The sequence below is a fragment of the Catharus ustulatus genome, chromosome 2, assembly GCF_009819885.2.
Source record: "Catharus ustulatus isolate bCatUst1 chromosome 2, bCatUst1.pri.v2, whole genome shotgun sequence".
Taxonomy (NCBI): Eukaryota; Metazoa; Chordata; class Aves; order Passeriformes; family Turdidae; genus Catharus; species Catharus ustulatus.
Genome location: NC_046222.1, coordinates 29291197 through 29306981, shown reverse-complemented (window position 1 = coordinate 29306981; position 15785 = coordinate 29291197). Strand labels below are relative to the sequence as shown.

The 15785-nt window shown below is 38.9% G+C and overlaps 1 protein-coding gene across 1 annotated transcript in view; it reads left to right on the top strand.

Annotated features, from left to right (window-relative positions):
- Nucleotides 1–15785, top strand: part of KPNA1 (karyopherin subunit alpha 1) — a 56839-nt gene that overhangs the window by 14564 nt on the left and 26490 nt on the right. The window contains exons 4-9 of the mRNA XM_033052392.2: nt 940–1039; nt 1601–1695; nt 5572–5703; nt 13268–13356; nt 14646–14745; nt 15293–15456. Coding sequence (XP_032908283.1) covers nt 940–1039; nt 1601–1695; nt 5572–5703; nt 13268–13356; nt 14646–14745; nt 15293–15456 — 680 coding nt within the window. The remainder of the gene's footprint in view (nt 1–939; nt 1040–1600; nt 1696–5571; nt 5704–13267; nt 13357–14645; nt 14746–15292; nt 15457–15785) is intronic.

Genomic DNA, 15785 nt, shown 5'->3' with positions numbered 1-15785 from the left:
TGAGAAACAGAGAAATGTTTATAAACAGCATGGTAGGTCAATAATAGAATATATAGTTGTCAGGATAGTATGCAAATATCAGGCAAGTCCTAAATACCATTTGTGTGGAAGCTTATATTAAACAAATAGAGAGTAAAAAGTAAGGAAAGGATTTTGCCTAATTGATAGTGTCAATACACTGTGTATTTGCTATGTTAAATGCCATACATTTCAGGCTCTTAACAGTTGGAACTGTTGGCTGTTACAGACAATTCTTAAGTATTTTCAGCACTGTCATCTGTGTCTCTGTCTAAGTGTTGGGATCAGATGTATCCGAAGCTTTAGATTACAAGTGGAAGAAAAAAATCTGACTTTTCTTATGCTTCTTTACGTGGGTACACGCGTAGTGAACAGAATGTCAGATTTTACCTAGCATGAGAAAGGTTGCTAATTTAATGTAGTCATATTATTGGAATCTATCAGTATTATAGAAAATTTAATACCTCTACTTGGTGTTGATAACAAGCATTAGGTATGTCAACTCTTCTAAAAATAACCCTGTACATTATGGTGTAAGAGAGTAAATCAAAATGTACATGTTAGGGAAATCTAAGTGCTAACATAATTACTTTTTGTTAAAGCTGACAATTTTACATTTATTTTAGAGGAAGGGAGAGAATACCCATGAAAAATTCTGAAGAGTAATTTTCTTGTCATTTCTTGAGTAAAATTTGAGTTTTGGCTTTCAGTAAAGCAAAGCTGCACTTGAGAATGATGTCTTATGTAGATGTACATATATAATGATTTCTTTGTTGACCATAACAGTTTTACCTGTTTTTGTTCAATAAGAAATGAACTTCATACTGTTTTAGCAAATGTAACCTGTTTGTCGCTAATTCCAGATTTTTTCTCCTTTTACTGTCTATCACCCTCGTTCTTTTTTCCCACCTAAATATTAAGAGTGCAGTCATCACCGCTGATATGATTGAGATGATTTTCTCCAACAGTCCAGAACAGCAGCTCTCAGCCACCCAGAAGTTCCGAAAGCTGCTTTCTAAAGGTAAGTGCTGAACTTACTTAGAGAGAACTGTAGGAGCCTCCCTAGCGTGTAGTTTTACTTTGACAGCAGTAAAAATTGAGTTTCACACTGAAATTTCTGGGTCAAGCTCTGCTTGACACAATGTCAGCTTGATGTATGTAATAGTTGCTTCTTTTCTTGAAATCTGTACTGAGTGTTGCAGATGTGAGATCTCTTCTTGGATGTAAGTTTAAATGTTGCAGACATTGTTGTAGAGTCTCTGTGACCCAAACATACCGATATACCAAGGTTCCTCTACATGTGTGCATGCCAGAGTGACTGCACAGAGCTACTGCTCTGAAATCTTTTGGCCTAAACTGTTAAGTGCATCAGTGCATTGAATCATGTTATCTTATTACCTCATACTCTGAAGTTTTCTTATGTTGGCAGATAGGAATCTGTTGTCTTTTAGTGAAGTATTGCAGAAAAAGCACACTCCAAGAAAAGAGCAGTCAGTATGTCACTGGGTATTTTGATGCAGTAATTTGAGAATTTCCTTACAAAGAAGTGAATGTATCTAATTTAACTTCTTGTTTTAAACAGAACCAAATCCTCCAATAGATGAAGTCATAAGCACACAAGGAGTGGTGGCGAGGTTTGTGGAGTTCCTGAAGCGAAAAGAAAACTGTACATTGCAGGTATAAATTATGAATATATCTGTCTTCCTTGTTTAGAAAGGTGTTTGGTGATCCAAATAGATAGGAGAAAATCAGTCATTTGTTCAACTATACTTCCTCTCTTTCTTCACTATGTTACAAAAGCTATTTTATCATCTGAATTTCTGACAAGACCTCTGGGTGCAGGACAGGAGAGATGGATGTCTGACATGCATTGTGTGATTGATAGGATGGGGTTTTCAGACTTAAGGAGAAACAGACCTTGAAATTTGGAACTCAACAGATAAAAAGTTATTAAACTTTAATGTTTGTCTTCTTTGTACTAACTGAGGACAGTTTAAAATCTTCAGAATTAGGATTTACATTGATTAAAGTAAAAAGAATGTTTAGAATTAGAAATACAATCTGTAGTGATAACAAAGTGAAAGAAAACAAATCATCTGGTTAAGGAAAAAATGCTTTAACATGTAACCATTAAATACAACACTTAGATTAGGATCAGTGTTCTTTCAAAATGCATAGGGCAACAGGTTTGAGAATGCCATGTGAAATCTTAATTTTCTTGACTGGAAATAGGCAAAAAATTTCAGGTTTTTTACACATTAGAAAAATAATTTACAGATACTACTTTTCAAATTGTTGTGCACAGAATTCCAGAGGTCTGTTAGCTTCCTTTGAGGTGTCTGGGGACAGTAACTAAGAATATGTATCAGATTTAAGCTGGTTGGTTTGCAACTCCAGTGGAAAATTTGTAAGCTCTCTGATGTAAAAAAAAAAAAAAAAAATGGAATGCCTTGTATTACTTATAGGGTGTAGCATAGAAACCTAAGACAGGCAGATAAATTAGAAGCATTTCTTGTGGCCTTATTGGTGTAACATGTATTTATTTTTACATGGAAATAGGAGAAATCACAGTGGAAATGTGCAAGCTTGTCCTAAAGAGTTTGTAGGAAAGCAGTGAAAATACAAGCTTGCATATGTTGCTTTTGATATTCCATTCTACCTGGGTAATTTTCCTTCATCTTGCGAAATCTCTCTGCCTGCTTGGCAGTTTAGGGTCTGCAGGTAGAACTTTTGCTGTAATCAACTGGGAAGTTCTCTGGACCTCACTTTTTAATATTTATATTTGCTTTGTCATTGTTTCCAAAAATACTCCTTTGAGCTTGGCATTCTAGGCATTTCTAACTGTAGGCCTAGCTATAGAAGGAAAGGATTTTATACTTCACCGTCTCAGAATGAGTTTAATTTGTAGCTGCTTGTATGGTGGATTGAATATGGCAACTTCCATGTTAATGAATTTGGAACTTTATGGGAATTTATGGTCTTTTTTTCTTCTGTGTTGTCAGTGGAATATCCTGTAAAAACTAGACCTCTGACATCAGTGATAGGAGGTCCCAGTTTGTTAGGAATTCCTCTCTTTTATCTTGTTTTTACTCAAGGTGACTGGAAGACTTAAAAAAGCACCCCTGTTCTCCAGGGACACTTTGGCCATACGTGAACAAGTACATTTGTCTCATGTGGAGAGAGGAATCTTAGAAAAGAACAGCACCACTCAGATATCTTTGCCATTAATGTGTGACTGTTCCTTAATTTATACATTGTGGAGTATCGGGTGTCCACACAGAAGGAGGAGAGAAACTGTCACTCTCTAATCTTTGTGTGACTTACAGTGGAGACTGTATGAGTCTCCAAGCTGTGAATTGTTCAAACTGGTGGTACCAGTAGGAAGCTGGAGGACAAACTTTAAAATATGGATAAGAAACCTCTGTGGTTGAAAGATGAGTAATAGTATCTTAGAACACTGGATACTCACTTCAGAGAAAGTAGAACTACAGGAAAGCAGCATTTCATGTTGACCTCTGACCCTGGTCACACTGTTTTGTTTCTTGTTCGTTAATGATGAATCATGCAGTTTTGACTTTGTGTCTTTCTTCTTTATTTTGCAGCCGTACTCCTTGTGTTGCAGTGATGTATTTTGGAATTGTTTATTCTAATCATGTCTTACTAGAATGCTCAGTTGGTCAGAAGGACAGTATTAATTGTTTTAATTGTATTTTCAAAACCAAAGTACAGTAATTTCACGATTGCAAGCCGCACCTGATTATATGCCACAGCTCTGGGTGTCGGCAACCTTTAGGTCTTTGTCCGTATATAAGCCGCACCTGATTAAAAACCGCATTGTTGTTTGCAGCGAGGACCCGCGTGCAACAAAGTTACCGATTAGTAACAGAATTGTGGGATTGTGGGGTTTACTGGCCCAGCTCGGGGCTGGGTGGGCTTGGGCCGCTCGGGGCTGCCGACGGGGCAAGGTGGCCGAGCTCGGCGCTGCCGCTCGGGGCTGACTGCCGCTGCCACTGGGCTCGCTCGCCCTGGCCCGGCGCTGCCCCGCAGCGGGAGGCGAGCACGGAGCCCCCCTGCTCCCGCGGTGACGGTGGGAAGCGGGCACGGAGCCCCCTACCTCCTCCCCGGGCTGCAGGGCCAGCAGGAGGGAACCCCTCGCCTCCCCGCCCCCGCCCCCATCCGCTGTGCCGGCATGGAGCCCACCTCCACCCACCGCGCAACACAGTAACCAATTTGTAACAATTGCACAATCCCGGGTTTTACTGGCAGGTGCTCGGCTGGGCACCCTGGCTGTCACTTCTGGGGTTGGAAATTTCCAAACTTTTTTCATATATTAGCCACTCCTGAGTGTAAGCCACATTTCTGGGGTGGGAGCAAAGTTTCAGTCAAAATGGCGCGGCTTATAATCGTGAGATTACTGTATTTAATAACACAAATGAAAAGCCGTAGAAGTCTAGGCTTAATTCTTGAGTTCTTATTTCAGGCACATTTCAGGATTTGGTACAACTCCTTAGCAGGAATTGTTTTTATGATTAAACCCTAAATATAAGTCCTTGCTACTCTTCAGAGACAGATGGTTTTTGAAGGTATGTCAGTATTTCCACTGGAATACTGCTAGATTGACATCTTTTGGTAATGTCAAAATCAGTCATTTGTAGATTACAACTTCCATTTTTACTGTTTGTTGGTTTCTACTTTTCATTCAACTTTCAGAAGTCTTTTAATTCTACAGATTCTGAACGTACCTGATAAGATGTAAATTTGCTAGTGTATTGTAATAATCTTTGGGCTGAAAGCATGCAGAAACCTACTCAAATGTGGATTTCAAGGATCTGTGTTTTCTGAGGCCTGAGGTCTCAGGTAGGGTTAAATTTGCATTTCATTTTGAAAAGTTAACGTTTTTGCAAGTTGAGATTAAAATAGTAAATGACAAAAACTGTTAAAAGATGCAAAGTGTTGAGGATCTCATTTTTGCTTTAGGTCGTGAATAAAAACATTATACACTAATAACATTTGGTGTGAGTACTGATTACCATAGTTGGTGAGAAGTACCTTGAGTTACTTTTTAGAAATCTGTTTTTCTTTGGTTTTTTTTTTTTTAAATCTCTTTTAGATCTTTATTTGCTTCATATCCATGAAGTTTTGTGAAACAATGGCTTCTCCTGCATCTTCAGGAATATCACTGGTTGATTCAGTGAATGCAGGTGTCATGTCATCGGAAAGCATGTTAAAAACAACATGCTTGTGTGTATAGGTTCTTAGCCAGCAAGAAAAGCAAAGGTAACATAAATGCATAGCCGAAAAAAAAAGGTTTGAAAAGCCACAGCAAACCCAGTGTTCTCATAAGGAACTGCTGCAAATTTTTGTTTCTAGTGATAGTGATAACTCTTAAATACATTATTCTGGTTCTTTGCAAATTGTCTGTTAATTAGTAATATCTCATGTTTTTCCTATGCCAAATCTGCCAGATATCTCTGGTTTTAACAGATATTTAGTCTCCATGTTTGGTGTGGCATAGAAAGCTCCTAGTAAATTGACTTGTATTTTGTTTTCCAGTTTGAAGCTGCGTGGGTGCTGACAAATATTGCCTCGGGAAATTCCCTTCAGACTCGAATAGTGATCCAAGCTGGAGCTGTCCCCATCTTCATAGAGTTGCTTAGTTCAGAGTTTGAAGATGTTCAGGAACAGGTAAAGATTGAGAACAGTGTTGAATTTTGTGTGTGTATTGATTTGTGGAACTGGAGGCTTTTTTGCATGACTTTGTGTTGTTTTCTTTGTTTGGTGTTTTGTTGGGGTTTTTTCCCCTTCTCTGGAAAGGAACAAGACTATGCTGTAAGGAAGCCTTTAGAGAAAATGCAGTATATGGCAATTTTGCACAACACTTGCTTTGTGCTTAGTATGTGTTAAGTTACCTAAGCAAGTATTGTATTTCTCTCTTTCTGGAAATTATATGTTCAACCATAACTAATGGGGTAATTAATTTTGTTCTCGAACAGGTTAGTGTATTTCTGTTTATTTAGGGATTCAGGGAGCCTTGTTTGAATAGTTGCTTTAGATACGAAAACTTCATGCCTGTTTCTCCTGAAGATAAACCCTGAGTGGAAATTAGTGTTTATTCCCCAAGCTCCTTATAGCATAGATGAATATTCTTCAAGGCCCACAGAGATCACAGACTGAACATTTGATTCAGTAGTTTCCAGTTGAGGTCTGTAACTTGTATTAAAACAAAGTTGTACTTCAGACATACAATCTTGCTTTGAAGACTTAGGTTGATGAAACTTGAATGATGTTAACAAATGCAGTTTCAGCCAATCTTAATCCTAACTTGAAAGTATGTACCTTTACTATATACCTTGACTATCTTTGGGTCCAGGAAGGGCTTAGGTACAGAGTTAAGTAGTTTATCAGGTACAGAGTTAAGTAGTTTATCTGGCTCCTTTCCCACCTCACTCCCTCCTAATAAACTGCTGACATATTAAAATTCAGATTGCAGGTGGGTGGAGTGGCTTGGTTGGTCATTACTGAAAAATACTTTGTCATGCAGTTCAGGTGCTGCAAAATTCCCAATCTCTCTTGCTGCTAATCTCAAAGTACCAGTTATAAATTGCTCCATAGTAGGCTGTGCTGAAGAAGGAAAATGTACCATGGCAAAGGGTTACTTAAACTGTTTCATAGTGGGTTTCTGTGCTGCAGCTCTGGAGATTGCAGCCCTGCTTACAGCTGACATGGGGTTTAATGCTGGCCAACAAAGGAGTAATCCTGCTTATTTCCAAACAGCTTTAAAAAGCCCCAAGCACTTCACCATAGTATCATCTGAAACAAAAATTAGAAGTATATAAGGACTGAGAAGTTAACTCTTGTACTTCTGTATTACAGGATAGTAGTAGTACATAATTGTGTAGTATTTTTCTAGATGACTCTTGTCTCATTCAGTATATGCAGAGATTGTTGCCCTGGTAACAGATGAGAGGGTAGTAAAGGAGGCTTTTATTTGTCACACTGTGACCCTGTTTGTTAAAGTTGGAACAAATTGTAGTGCATGGAAGAGAACAGAGAAGAAATTCTTGCAATTAAGCTGATTGTAGAGAAAAAGTCATTTGCGAGAAAAATGTTTCTACTGCTTAGTGTCTGATGCGAGACGATTTCCTTCTCTCAGTTTTTCAGTAAGTGGATATTTGTTCTGGGGTTTTTTAACGCTCAAGGTGAAATACGTCTTTTTTTCATTTTGTAGTTGAGGACAACTCAGCAGTGATGTTCATAGTTAGTCCTGTTTTGAGCACATGTGATCCTGGAGTTTCCAAGTTGGATTTCTGAAACTGGGTGATATTTAGCTACAATTTTCTCCTAAAATGATCACCCTGATTATGTCTCACTGTAGTACAGTTAAGATTATTATTTGCAAGCAACTGCATTTGCAAAAAATTGCAAAAACCAGGAAAATACAGAAAATATAACGATGTGTTCAGGGCAGAGGGGGCAGAAGCTAACCCTGTAATCATAGAGTAAAGATGAAGAGAGAAAGAAGTATTGAAGGCTGTTTTTAGGAAGTCTTTCTTTGTCCTAATTGGGATAGCAATTCTATAGAAGGAAATGTTAGGTGGTAACATTATTTTGAATATGTAGCATAGCATAAACAAAAAATACATATAATATCTTACTTATTGGCTAGTCGTTATCCACTGTTTGTTTTAGTCAGTTTTAAAGATTTACATGTTTACTTTCTCTTTTATTTCTAACTTCCCTTAGCGGTGGCTCAGGAACAATTACCTGTGTACCTTATCTTCTGATCACAGTGCTCTGAACATGTATTTTTTATATTTATAAGCCAGTATTAATTTTGCACTTTTTTCCTTTGCATATGCTAGTTTCTGAGTCTAGTGAAGAGTCTAAATCAGCTGTTTCATTGAAGTCTGTGAAGGAATTTTTTTAATCTATGCTTAAAAAGCAGCATGTCTGTTAATTAAATGATACCTTACATCCTTTGACAAGATGTTTCCCATTAAGCTGTGCAGGCCTCACTTAATTAGCCTCCCATCCTTTAACTCTTTTATTAGTGTCAGTCTTTCTCTGTGGTCAGTGGTCAAACCATTTAGCATTTTCTTTCCCGTTAGAGAAATTGAATTTATCACGGAGTCTACATCTGCATTATTTATGAAAAACACTTTGGCTATGTCTCCCTACCTTTCCCCATTTCTTTTTTTGGTGTACTGATTTTTAGGTTTAGTCAGTGGCATTTATGTTAGCCCTGACCACATATTTTTTCTTCCAAAAGACACCTAGAAATTTTGATTTACCTACCTGAAGTTATTTATATTAAAAGACTCCATCAAAACCCTTTAGACGTGCTTAAGGTTGATGTGGCTTCAGCAGTGTCTTAGCTGCAGCTCTTTCCTGACTTCCTCTGCTGTGATACTTAAAACCCAGATGTCAATTTGGGTTTCTTTGATGAACATTGAATTTCCTTCAAATCCCGTGCAAGGCATTGTGCTGCCTGTTGAGGAGGATTGAGATAGTCTCACAGTTACAGATACATGTAATTGTGCTCTGCTGGACAGCCAGTGGCTTGAGCATCCCCAGCTACCCTGTTCCCCTTTGGGAAGTTTGCATTTTCAGCTGAGTCAACCAGTGTGTTTCTTCTTCAGTATTTTTCCATTTCTAGTTGTATTGCTATTCCTTTTGGTAACCATCACTTGCTTGGCAGAGCTGACCTGTGAGTCTGGTGTCCAGGCTCTGGCTTTTACATAAACAGTCTTACTAACAAGCTCTTGATAATCAAAACCAGGACAAACAGTCAAAGTGTGAGGATGAGCTACTTTCTCTGTTTGTCAGATGAGTTGTGAGAAGAAGGGCCACTGAAAGAAAGGTGTTTTCTGTGTTAGGACATCGTAGCAGTCTTCATGTGTCCTTCTGGTATCCTTCCTTGTGTTCCCTTGACCAATCATACTTGTATGCGAGCTAATCTTCTTCGTCTCAACATTGGATCCTTTTCCCAAGTCAGCATCCAAATGTTGACAAATTGTTGATGCTTCATAACATTTCTGCTCCACTGAGAAGCAAACTCTGCACATTGTTGGTGATTGGCTTGATAACTTAATTTAAATATCTGAAGAAATAATGGCTGAGAATCTTCAGAACCCAGGGGAGAGTGGGGAATTGTCAAAAAGCACATGGATTATTCACAGAAGGTACCATATGGTTCAACAGTACTCTATGAGACTTGTGCTTTACTTTTACTGACTACTGAAGTTGTCCAGCACTACAGGAAAAAACACTGGAGTTCAGTGATGAGTAAAATAAATCAAAGATTTGCAACAAACCATGCTCCACTGTTAACAATAGATGGAAACTTATACAAGAGTATAAAAATAGGTGCTGTCAATTAATAAGGCAACATTTACACTTTCAGTTTGTACACAGCTTTCTACCCAAGATGTGGGTTAAAAAATCAGGCTACAAATCTTAAAATTAATGTCATCTTTAAGTTGGGGTTTAGATTGTAGAAGGCAATGAAATGGATTTTTTTTGTCAAATATTTTTTGTTTTAATAATCTCTAAAATGTAATGGAATTAAATGCGCTTTTCTTCTAAAATTATCCAGAAATAAACATGAAAACATTTGAGTTGTGCAGAATGAAACCAAAGCCTAAATACTGTGGCAAGTATTTGCATCTTGAGGAGTACAAAAAGAAGAAAAGGAAATCACTGAACATTATTCAGACAAACAAACCCTGAAGAAACTTGTCGTTTTTGTGTTTGTGAAAACCATGACAGAGCTTTGTATTTATGGCAGTGTTTGAGTTTAAATGAGCTTAATTTCCGTGCTTTACTTATCTGAAGAGCTGAAATAATTCCCTAAGGAAAGACATCTTCCTTATTGAATGAAACATTTCATATTTTTCTAAACGTATTTCAATTAATTGGCATCTTGTGTCCTATCAGTCATTAGCATTACAAGGATTTCTTGCGACATCTTCTCTTACAAAGTCCTATGAAACCATACTACTCAGCCACTTTCCTTGCCTTAAAAAAACTGAATAATGGGAAAGCAGAGGTGCTATTTGACTTCTCTGGTCAGACTTTTTGATGTGAGATTTGCAGTTGCAAAACCAGTCAGTCATTCATGGTCAGAATGGATTCTTGGATTAAGTGATTATCACTCCTGTCATCCTTAAAAATAGGTATTGCTATAATGGCGGAAACAAAGACCACAGACAAATGAAATAGTCCTTCCTTGTTGTTAACCTGTGTAAGGGTGTCCAGGCAAGGAGACTGTCTTCATACAAAATTACTCACATTTCAGTGAAAGAATTTTTCCAAATTCTAACTTTTTTCCTCCTAAAGTGTTTTCAGAAGAGTCACAAATTTATTTTGAACTGTCTGAAATCTTTGGTTCATTCCTCAGGCTTCTCCTTGCTGTAGCAATGCAAATATTAGGGTAAGTAACAGGTGTGACTCCTTAAAGTTCTAACATGACTTACATTTTGCAGGAGGTGGGATGTGTTCTGTTTCTTAAGCTAATTTTTTTTCTGGTAACTGTCTTCTGTGCCTTGAGTCCAAGAGACTCAAAGTTATGCTTTTTAGATAAACTGTTGTCACAACAGTAGTAAAAAGAGTAAGAATTAGAATGAAAAATGAAGATCAGTTTTGGGAAAACATTGCATAGTAATAATGGCTGTGCTGTTTCATAGCACAGATGAGTATAGTCCCATGCCCTGCCTCTGACTGTGGCTGACAGCAGAAGCCTGGGAAACAGTAGAAAACAAAACAAACTAATCCTTCCCAGAACAGTCATCTACTCTCTTCACAATTTGCAGTTGAATGGCTCTGATCCTATGCTATTGTTGGTGGTACTGGTACAGAGGAGGAGCCTCTTTATTTTGTATCTAGCAGGCTGACATCTGTATATACTTCTGGTTTTAGCTGTCTTCATTTTGCAGGGTTTGCTAGTGGATTTAGACCTCTGGAGTGGTTGGAGTCTTGTTTTTTAAAATAGTATCTCTTTGCCGCCATTTGAAAATATATTACAGGAAAGCCTAATGCATTGAATTAATTGACACCATATTGAAAATGAACAAATGTGTTTATTTCAGGTTATCTGAAAATTTCCGTTAGGTAAAAAAATTGGCAATTCTGTCAGTTTTTTTAGAGGAGCGTTTTATTTCAAATAGGTATGGAGACAGGGAAGAACATGTTTATTTTGTGTGAGGAACTTGCTTTGTTCAATTGGAGAAATAGTTATGGGCTATAACTCTTTACTGCAGCTGATTACATTGCTTTCAACTGAAGAGAAATTTGGGGAGGACATTCAGCAGCTATCCATGACAAATAGGATTTCTTTTGTCCTCTGTACGCAGAATTGGAAGTACTTGGTTGTGTAGATATATGTGTCTGTAAAACCAAGAGCCAAATAAACTAACCAAATAAGCAGATACATATACTGTAATTTCATGAATACAAGCCGCACCATTTTGACTTAGATTTTGCTCTCAAACTGGAAATGCGGCTAATATTCAGGAGCGGCTAATATGTGAATAATTTTCTGACATTTGACAACCCCAGAAGTGCCAACCAGGGGGCCGAGCCGAGCGCCTGCCAGCAAAACCCAGGATTTTGCGATTGTTACAAATTGGATACTATGTTGCACAGCAGGTGGGGCCAGCTCAGCGCTGGCAGTGTTGGGGGAGGGAGGCAGGGGAGTTCCCTACTTCAGGCGGGGAAGAGGTAGGGGGCTCTGTGCTGACATCCCCACAGCTCGGGGAGGAGGCAGAGGGCTCCGCCCCCGCCCTCTGCCGCTGCGGCGGGAGCAGAGGGCGTGCTGTGCTCACCCGCCGCCACCGCGGCGGGACCGGGGCGTGTGCTCCGTGCCCGCCTGCCGCGGGACCGGGGTGTGTGCTCCGTGCCCACCTGCCGCGCGACTAGGGCGTGTGCTTCATGCCCGCTTGCCGTGGGAGCGGGACGTGCTCCGTGCCCGCCCGCCACCGCCGCGGCGGGAGCAGGGCTGGGGCGAGCGACCCCAGAGGCGGCAGCCAGCCCCGAGAGGCCCTGCCAAGCAGCCCCACCGAGCTGGGCCACCTGGCCCCGTCAGCAGCCCCGAGCGGGCCGAGCCTGCACAGCCCAAGCCGAGCCAGTAAACCCCACCCTGCTGCGGTTCCGTTACTATTTGGCAACTTCGTTGCATGCGGGTCCTCGCTGCGAACGACAGAGCGGCTTATACTCGGGTGCGGCTTATTTATGGACAAAAAACGAAATATTTGCCAACACCCACAGATGCGGCTTATACTCAGTGTGACTTGTATTCGTGAAATCACTGTACCTATTTGATATGACATTTAAAGTAAATAACTTGAAGTAAATAGTTGTAGTAAATAGAACTTCATAAACTTTCTTGTGTGACAAAATACTGTAATTTGCATGGAAAATAAAATTACTTTATACTTGACATAGACTATTTCTACTTTTTAAACTTATATTTATCATACTAGTTGACACTGATATAAAAAAAACTACTTGACTCAAATGTATAAATCAAAACCAATTAAATATTTTATTCTCATCATATTACAGAAGATGGATTTCATGCTGCTTTAATTCTGGTATTTTTGATCTCAGAATGAAGTTAGGGGTAGTACTGATGTCCAAACCCTTACATTTTGCACTGCATATGACATAATCAGCACCACTGGCTCTATCTCATACAGTTACATTTTAAAGAATATATGTCCAGGCCCACCTAAACTCTTTGATTCTGAATATTGATTTATCTTGAACACAGATTCTCATTTTAAATCTATGACTGTGTAAAAAGTGCGTGCTTTTATGGCTTCGTAGTAAATACTAATGTGAGCTGTTTCACGCAAACATTTATGGGTAGATACAGACTTGCTTGACCTGTGCTACAAACATCTGGTTTTAAATTAACTGTGAATGAAGAGTGTAGAATTAGAATGTTCCTAAGCCTGTGGAGGTGAGCTTATCTCTTATGCTGTGGACAGGCAAGGGTATGTCTGCCTACACAATCTTTGGAGACATACATGTTTGCTGTTATGATGTTCTTTTTAGATCTCCGTAAGTATTCCTGAATCATATAATGAGCTCGAGTATATACATGTAACATGCAACCAGAATGCATTCCCCTTCTGTACGTTGTCCAGGACCTAACAATAAGAGCAGATTATCTCCCAGCTCTAATACATATGTTAAACTGGTGGAATTTTGAGAATAAAAGCAATTATTTTTCTGTTTTTCATTGCAGGCAGTATGGGCTCTTGGCAACATTGCTGGAGACAGCACTATGTGCAGAGACTATGTTTTGGACTGTAATATCTTGCCCCCTTTATTGCAGTAAGTATTTTAATGTGTCTTCCAGACCTTTGCTTGAGTCCCTGATAAGACTGAAATTTGGGTTTTGCCTTGAAGAATAATAATACTGTTTTCTTTTATTGTGGACTAATCAGAGTTTTTACAGGCGAGTCCTGAACTACTTTTTAAATGAAGCTAAAATGGAAACATGTTTTAGAAGCAGCTAAGCTGGAACTATTTTATTCTACAGTGTGGGTGGATGTCTGGGCTTATTTTAGAGTCACAGAATAATTTAAGTTGAAAGGCGCCTTTGGAGGTCATCTAGTCAAAGCCTTTCTTCATAGCAGGTGAGATCAGATTAGATTGCTCAACTACTTAACCAGTCAAATTTGGAACATCAGAAGTAGATTCTGTAACTACCTGGGGTAACCTGTTGTGGTATTTGACCATGACCTGGTGAAACACAGTGTTCTGATACCTAATCAGAATTTTCTTTGTTTTGCCTTGTGATGGTGTTTCTTGTTCTGTCACTATGCACCTTTGAGAAGGATCTTGCTTCCCGTTTTCTGTATCCACCTGTTAAAGTGTTGTTGGTAGCAGTTGTATCTCCTCTCGCACCATCTCCTTCTAAGCCTGAACAAATCCAGGTCACTGACGTCCTACTGTGTGTCATTTCTCTAGCCTCCTAATTATCTTGATGTTTCTCTGCTTAAGGAATATATTTTTTCTGAAATAATGACACCATCTTGTGTTGTCATGTCCAAATTACGATTACTCAGTCTCTGTCCTTTGCAGACTCTGTAGCCGGGGAATTCTCTCGTGCTCTCATAAAGACATTGGTACAATGGGAGATGGCTATGAGAAAAAGAAAGTGAATTGTTACACTTGTGGGAAAATTAGCTCTTGCCTTTCTGCATTTTCCTAGGCCAAAGTGGGACTCATATCTGAGACTGACATAAAAATGCAGTGTGGCTGTGAAAGTACTCTTCAAAACTACCTGCATGTCCTTTTCCTTTGAGTAATTTTGTCACAATTCCTACCCCTTTTTGACTGTTAATCTGCCACGTTGTATCTAAGCATTTGTGTGAAATATAGTGTAATGTTTACTGTTCTTGTTGGGATACTAGGTTCCTGTATCTAGCATGTATGTTAGTAGACATCAAGGATGATTTTCTTTAGGATGTTTTTTTGCATAAAAAAGCCTATCATATTTTGCCCTGGTGTGTATTAAAAAGAGTTTGATGTAATGGTTCACACAGTTAATGGAGTTGCCCGGCTTTGATTTTTTTTTAAAAGCAAGGGTTGGAATTTTTTTTGTTGGTTTGTTTTAGATTGCTTTCAAAACAGAATCGTCTCACTATGACCCGAAACGCTGTATGGGCTCTGTCCAACCTCTGCAGAGGGAAAAATCCTCCTCCTGATTTTGCCAAGGTAAGAGATGCTTGAAAGAAAATGTGTTGTGAGGTGGTTATAGCCAAATTATTAGTTTAAGGTGGTGAAATTTAAACTAAACAGAAGGAATGTTTCAGAGAAATTCTGAAATGTTTGATGGGCTTCTTACAGAAGGAAGTTTTTTGTTAGTCCTTTTGGCATATAATGACAAGAACTGTTTTAACACAGCTGCCTTGTAACTTTTTGTTATTGTTCATGTACTGGAGATGACTGTCCCATGGTAAAACAAAACCTTGCGCATCTTGGCTGCTGTAGAGCAGCACATGGCACCTCTTAGTGGACAGGTCTGAGTTTCATTGGCAGGTGTTGTTCTGTAGAGGTTGAAGAGTTGCTGTGGTGCTTTTCTGGAGACATGCTTCTCCATGCTTGTATAGCTACAGTTCTGCCTGGCAGTGCTAACTAGGTCTGAAATTTTCTAAGTATTAAATCTTAAGATACCAGTGCCTAATCCATACAAAATTAGCTGATGTAATAATAGATCATCTAGCCCTTTTAATTGTATGTATCTCCTCTTAATATCTTACAGGTTTCACCTTGTCTTAGTGTGCTTTCCTGGCTGCTCTTTGTCAATGATACAGATGTATTAGCTGATGCCTGCTGGGCTTTGTCCTATTTGTCTGATGGCCCCAATGATAAAATCCAGGCTGTGATTGATGCAGGAGTCTGCAGAAGACTTGTGGAACTGCTGATGTAAGAAATCTGTTGCAAGCAAGCATCACTCTTTTCTCTGGCATCAAGATTATAACAATAAGGAGTTTAATTAAATAGGTCTTGAAGTGTTATAATTTCCAAAGAGCAAGATTTGAATTTTAATTTTACCTGTCTGTTCAGTGTTCTCTGTTTGTCATGAGTAACAAAAGCAGTGGAACTTTTTTTGTACTAATTTTGCTGTTTCTTAGGAAGCTTTTTCCTGCACCTAAGAGCTACATTTTTGTAAAATCCACACTATATTTTGTCATTGTGTCATTGAAGTCCATATTGTAGTTACCTAACAAGGAAATTACCTATAGGATATCAAA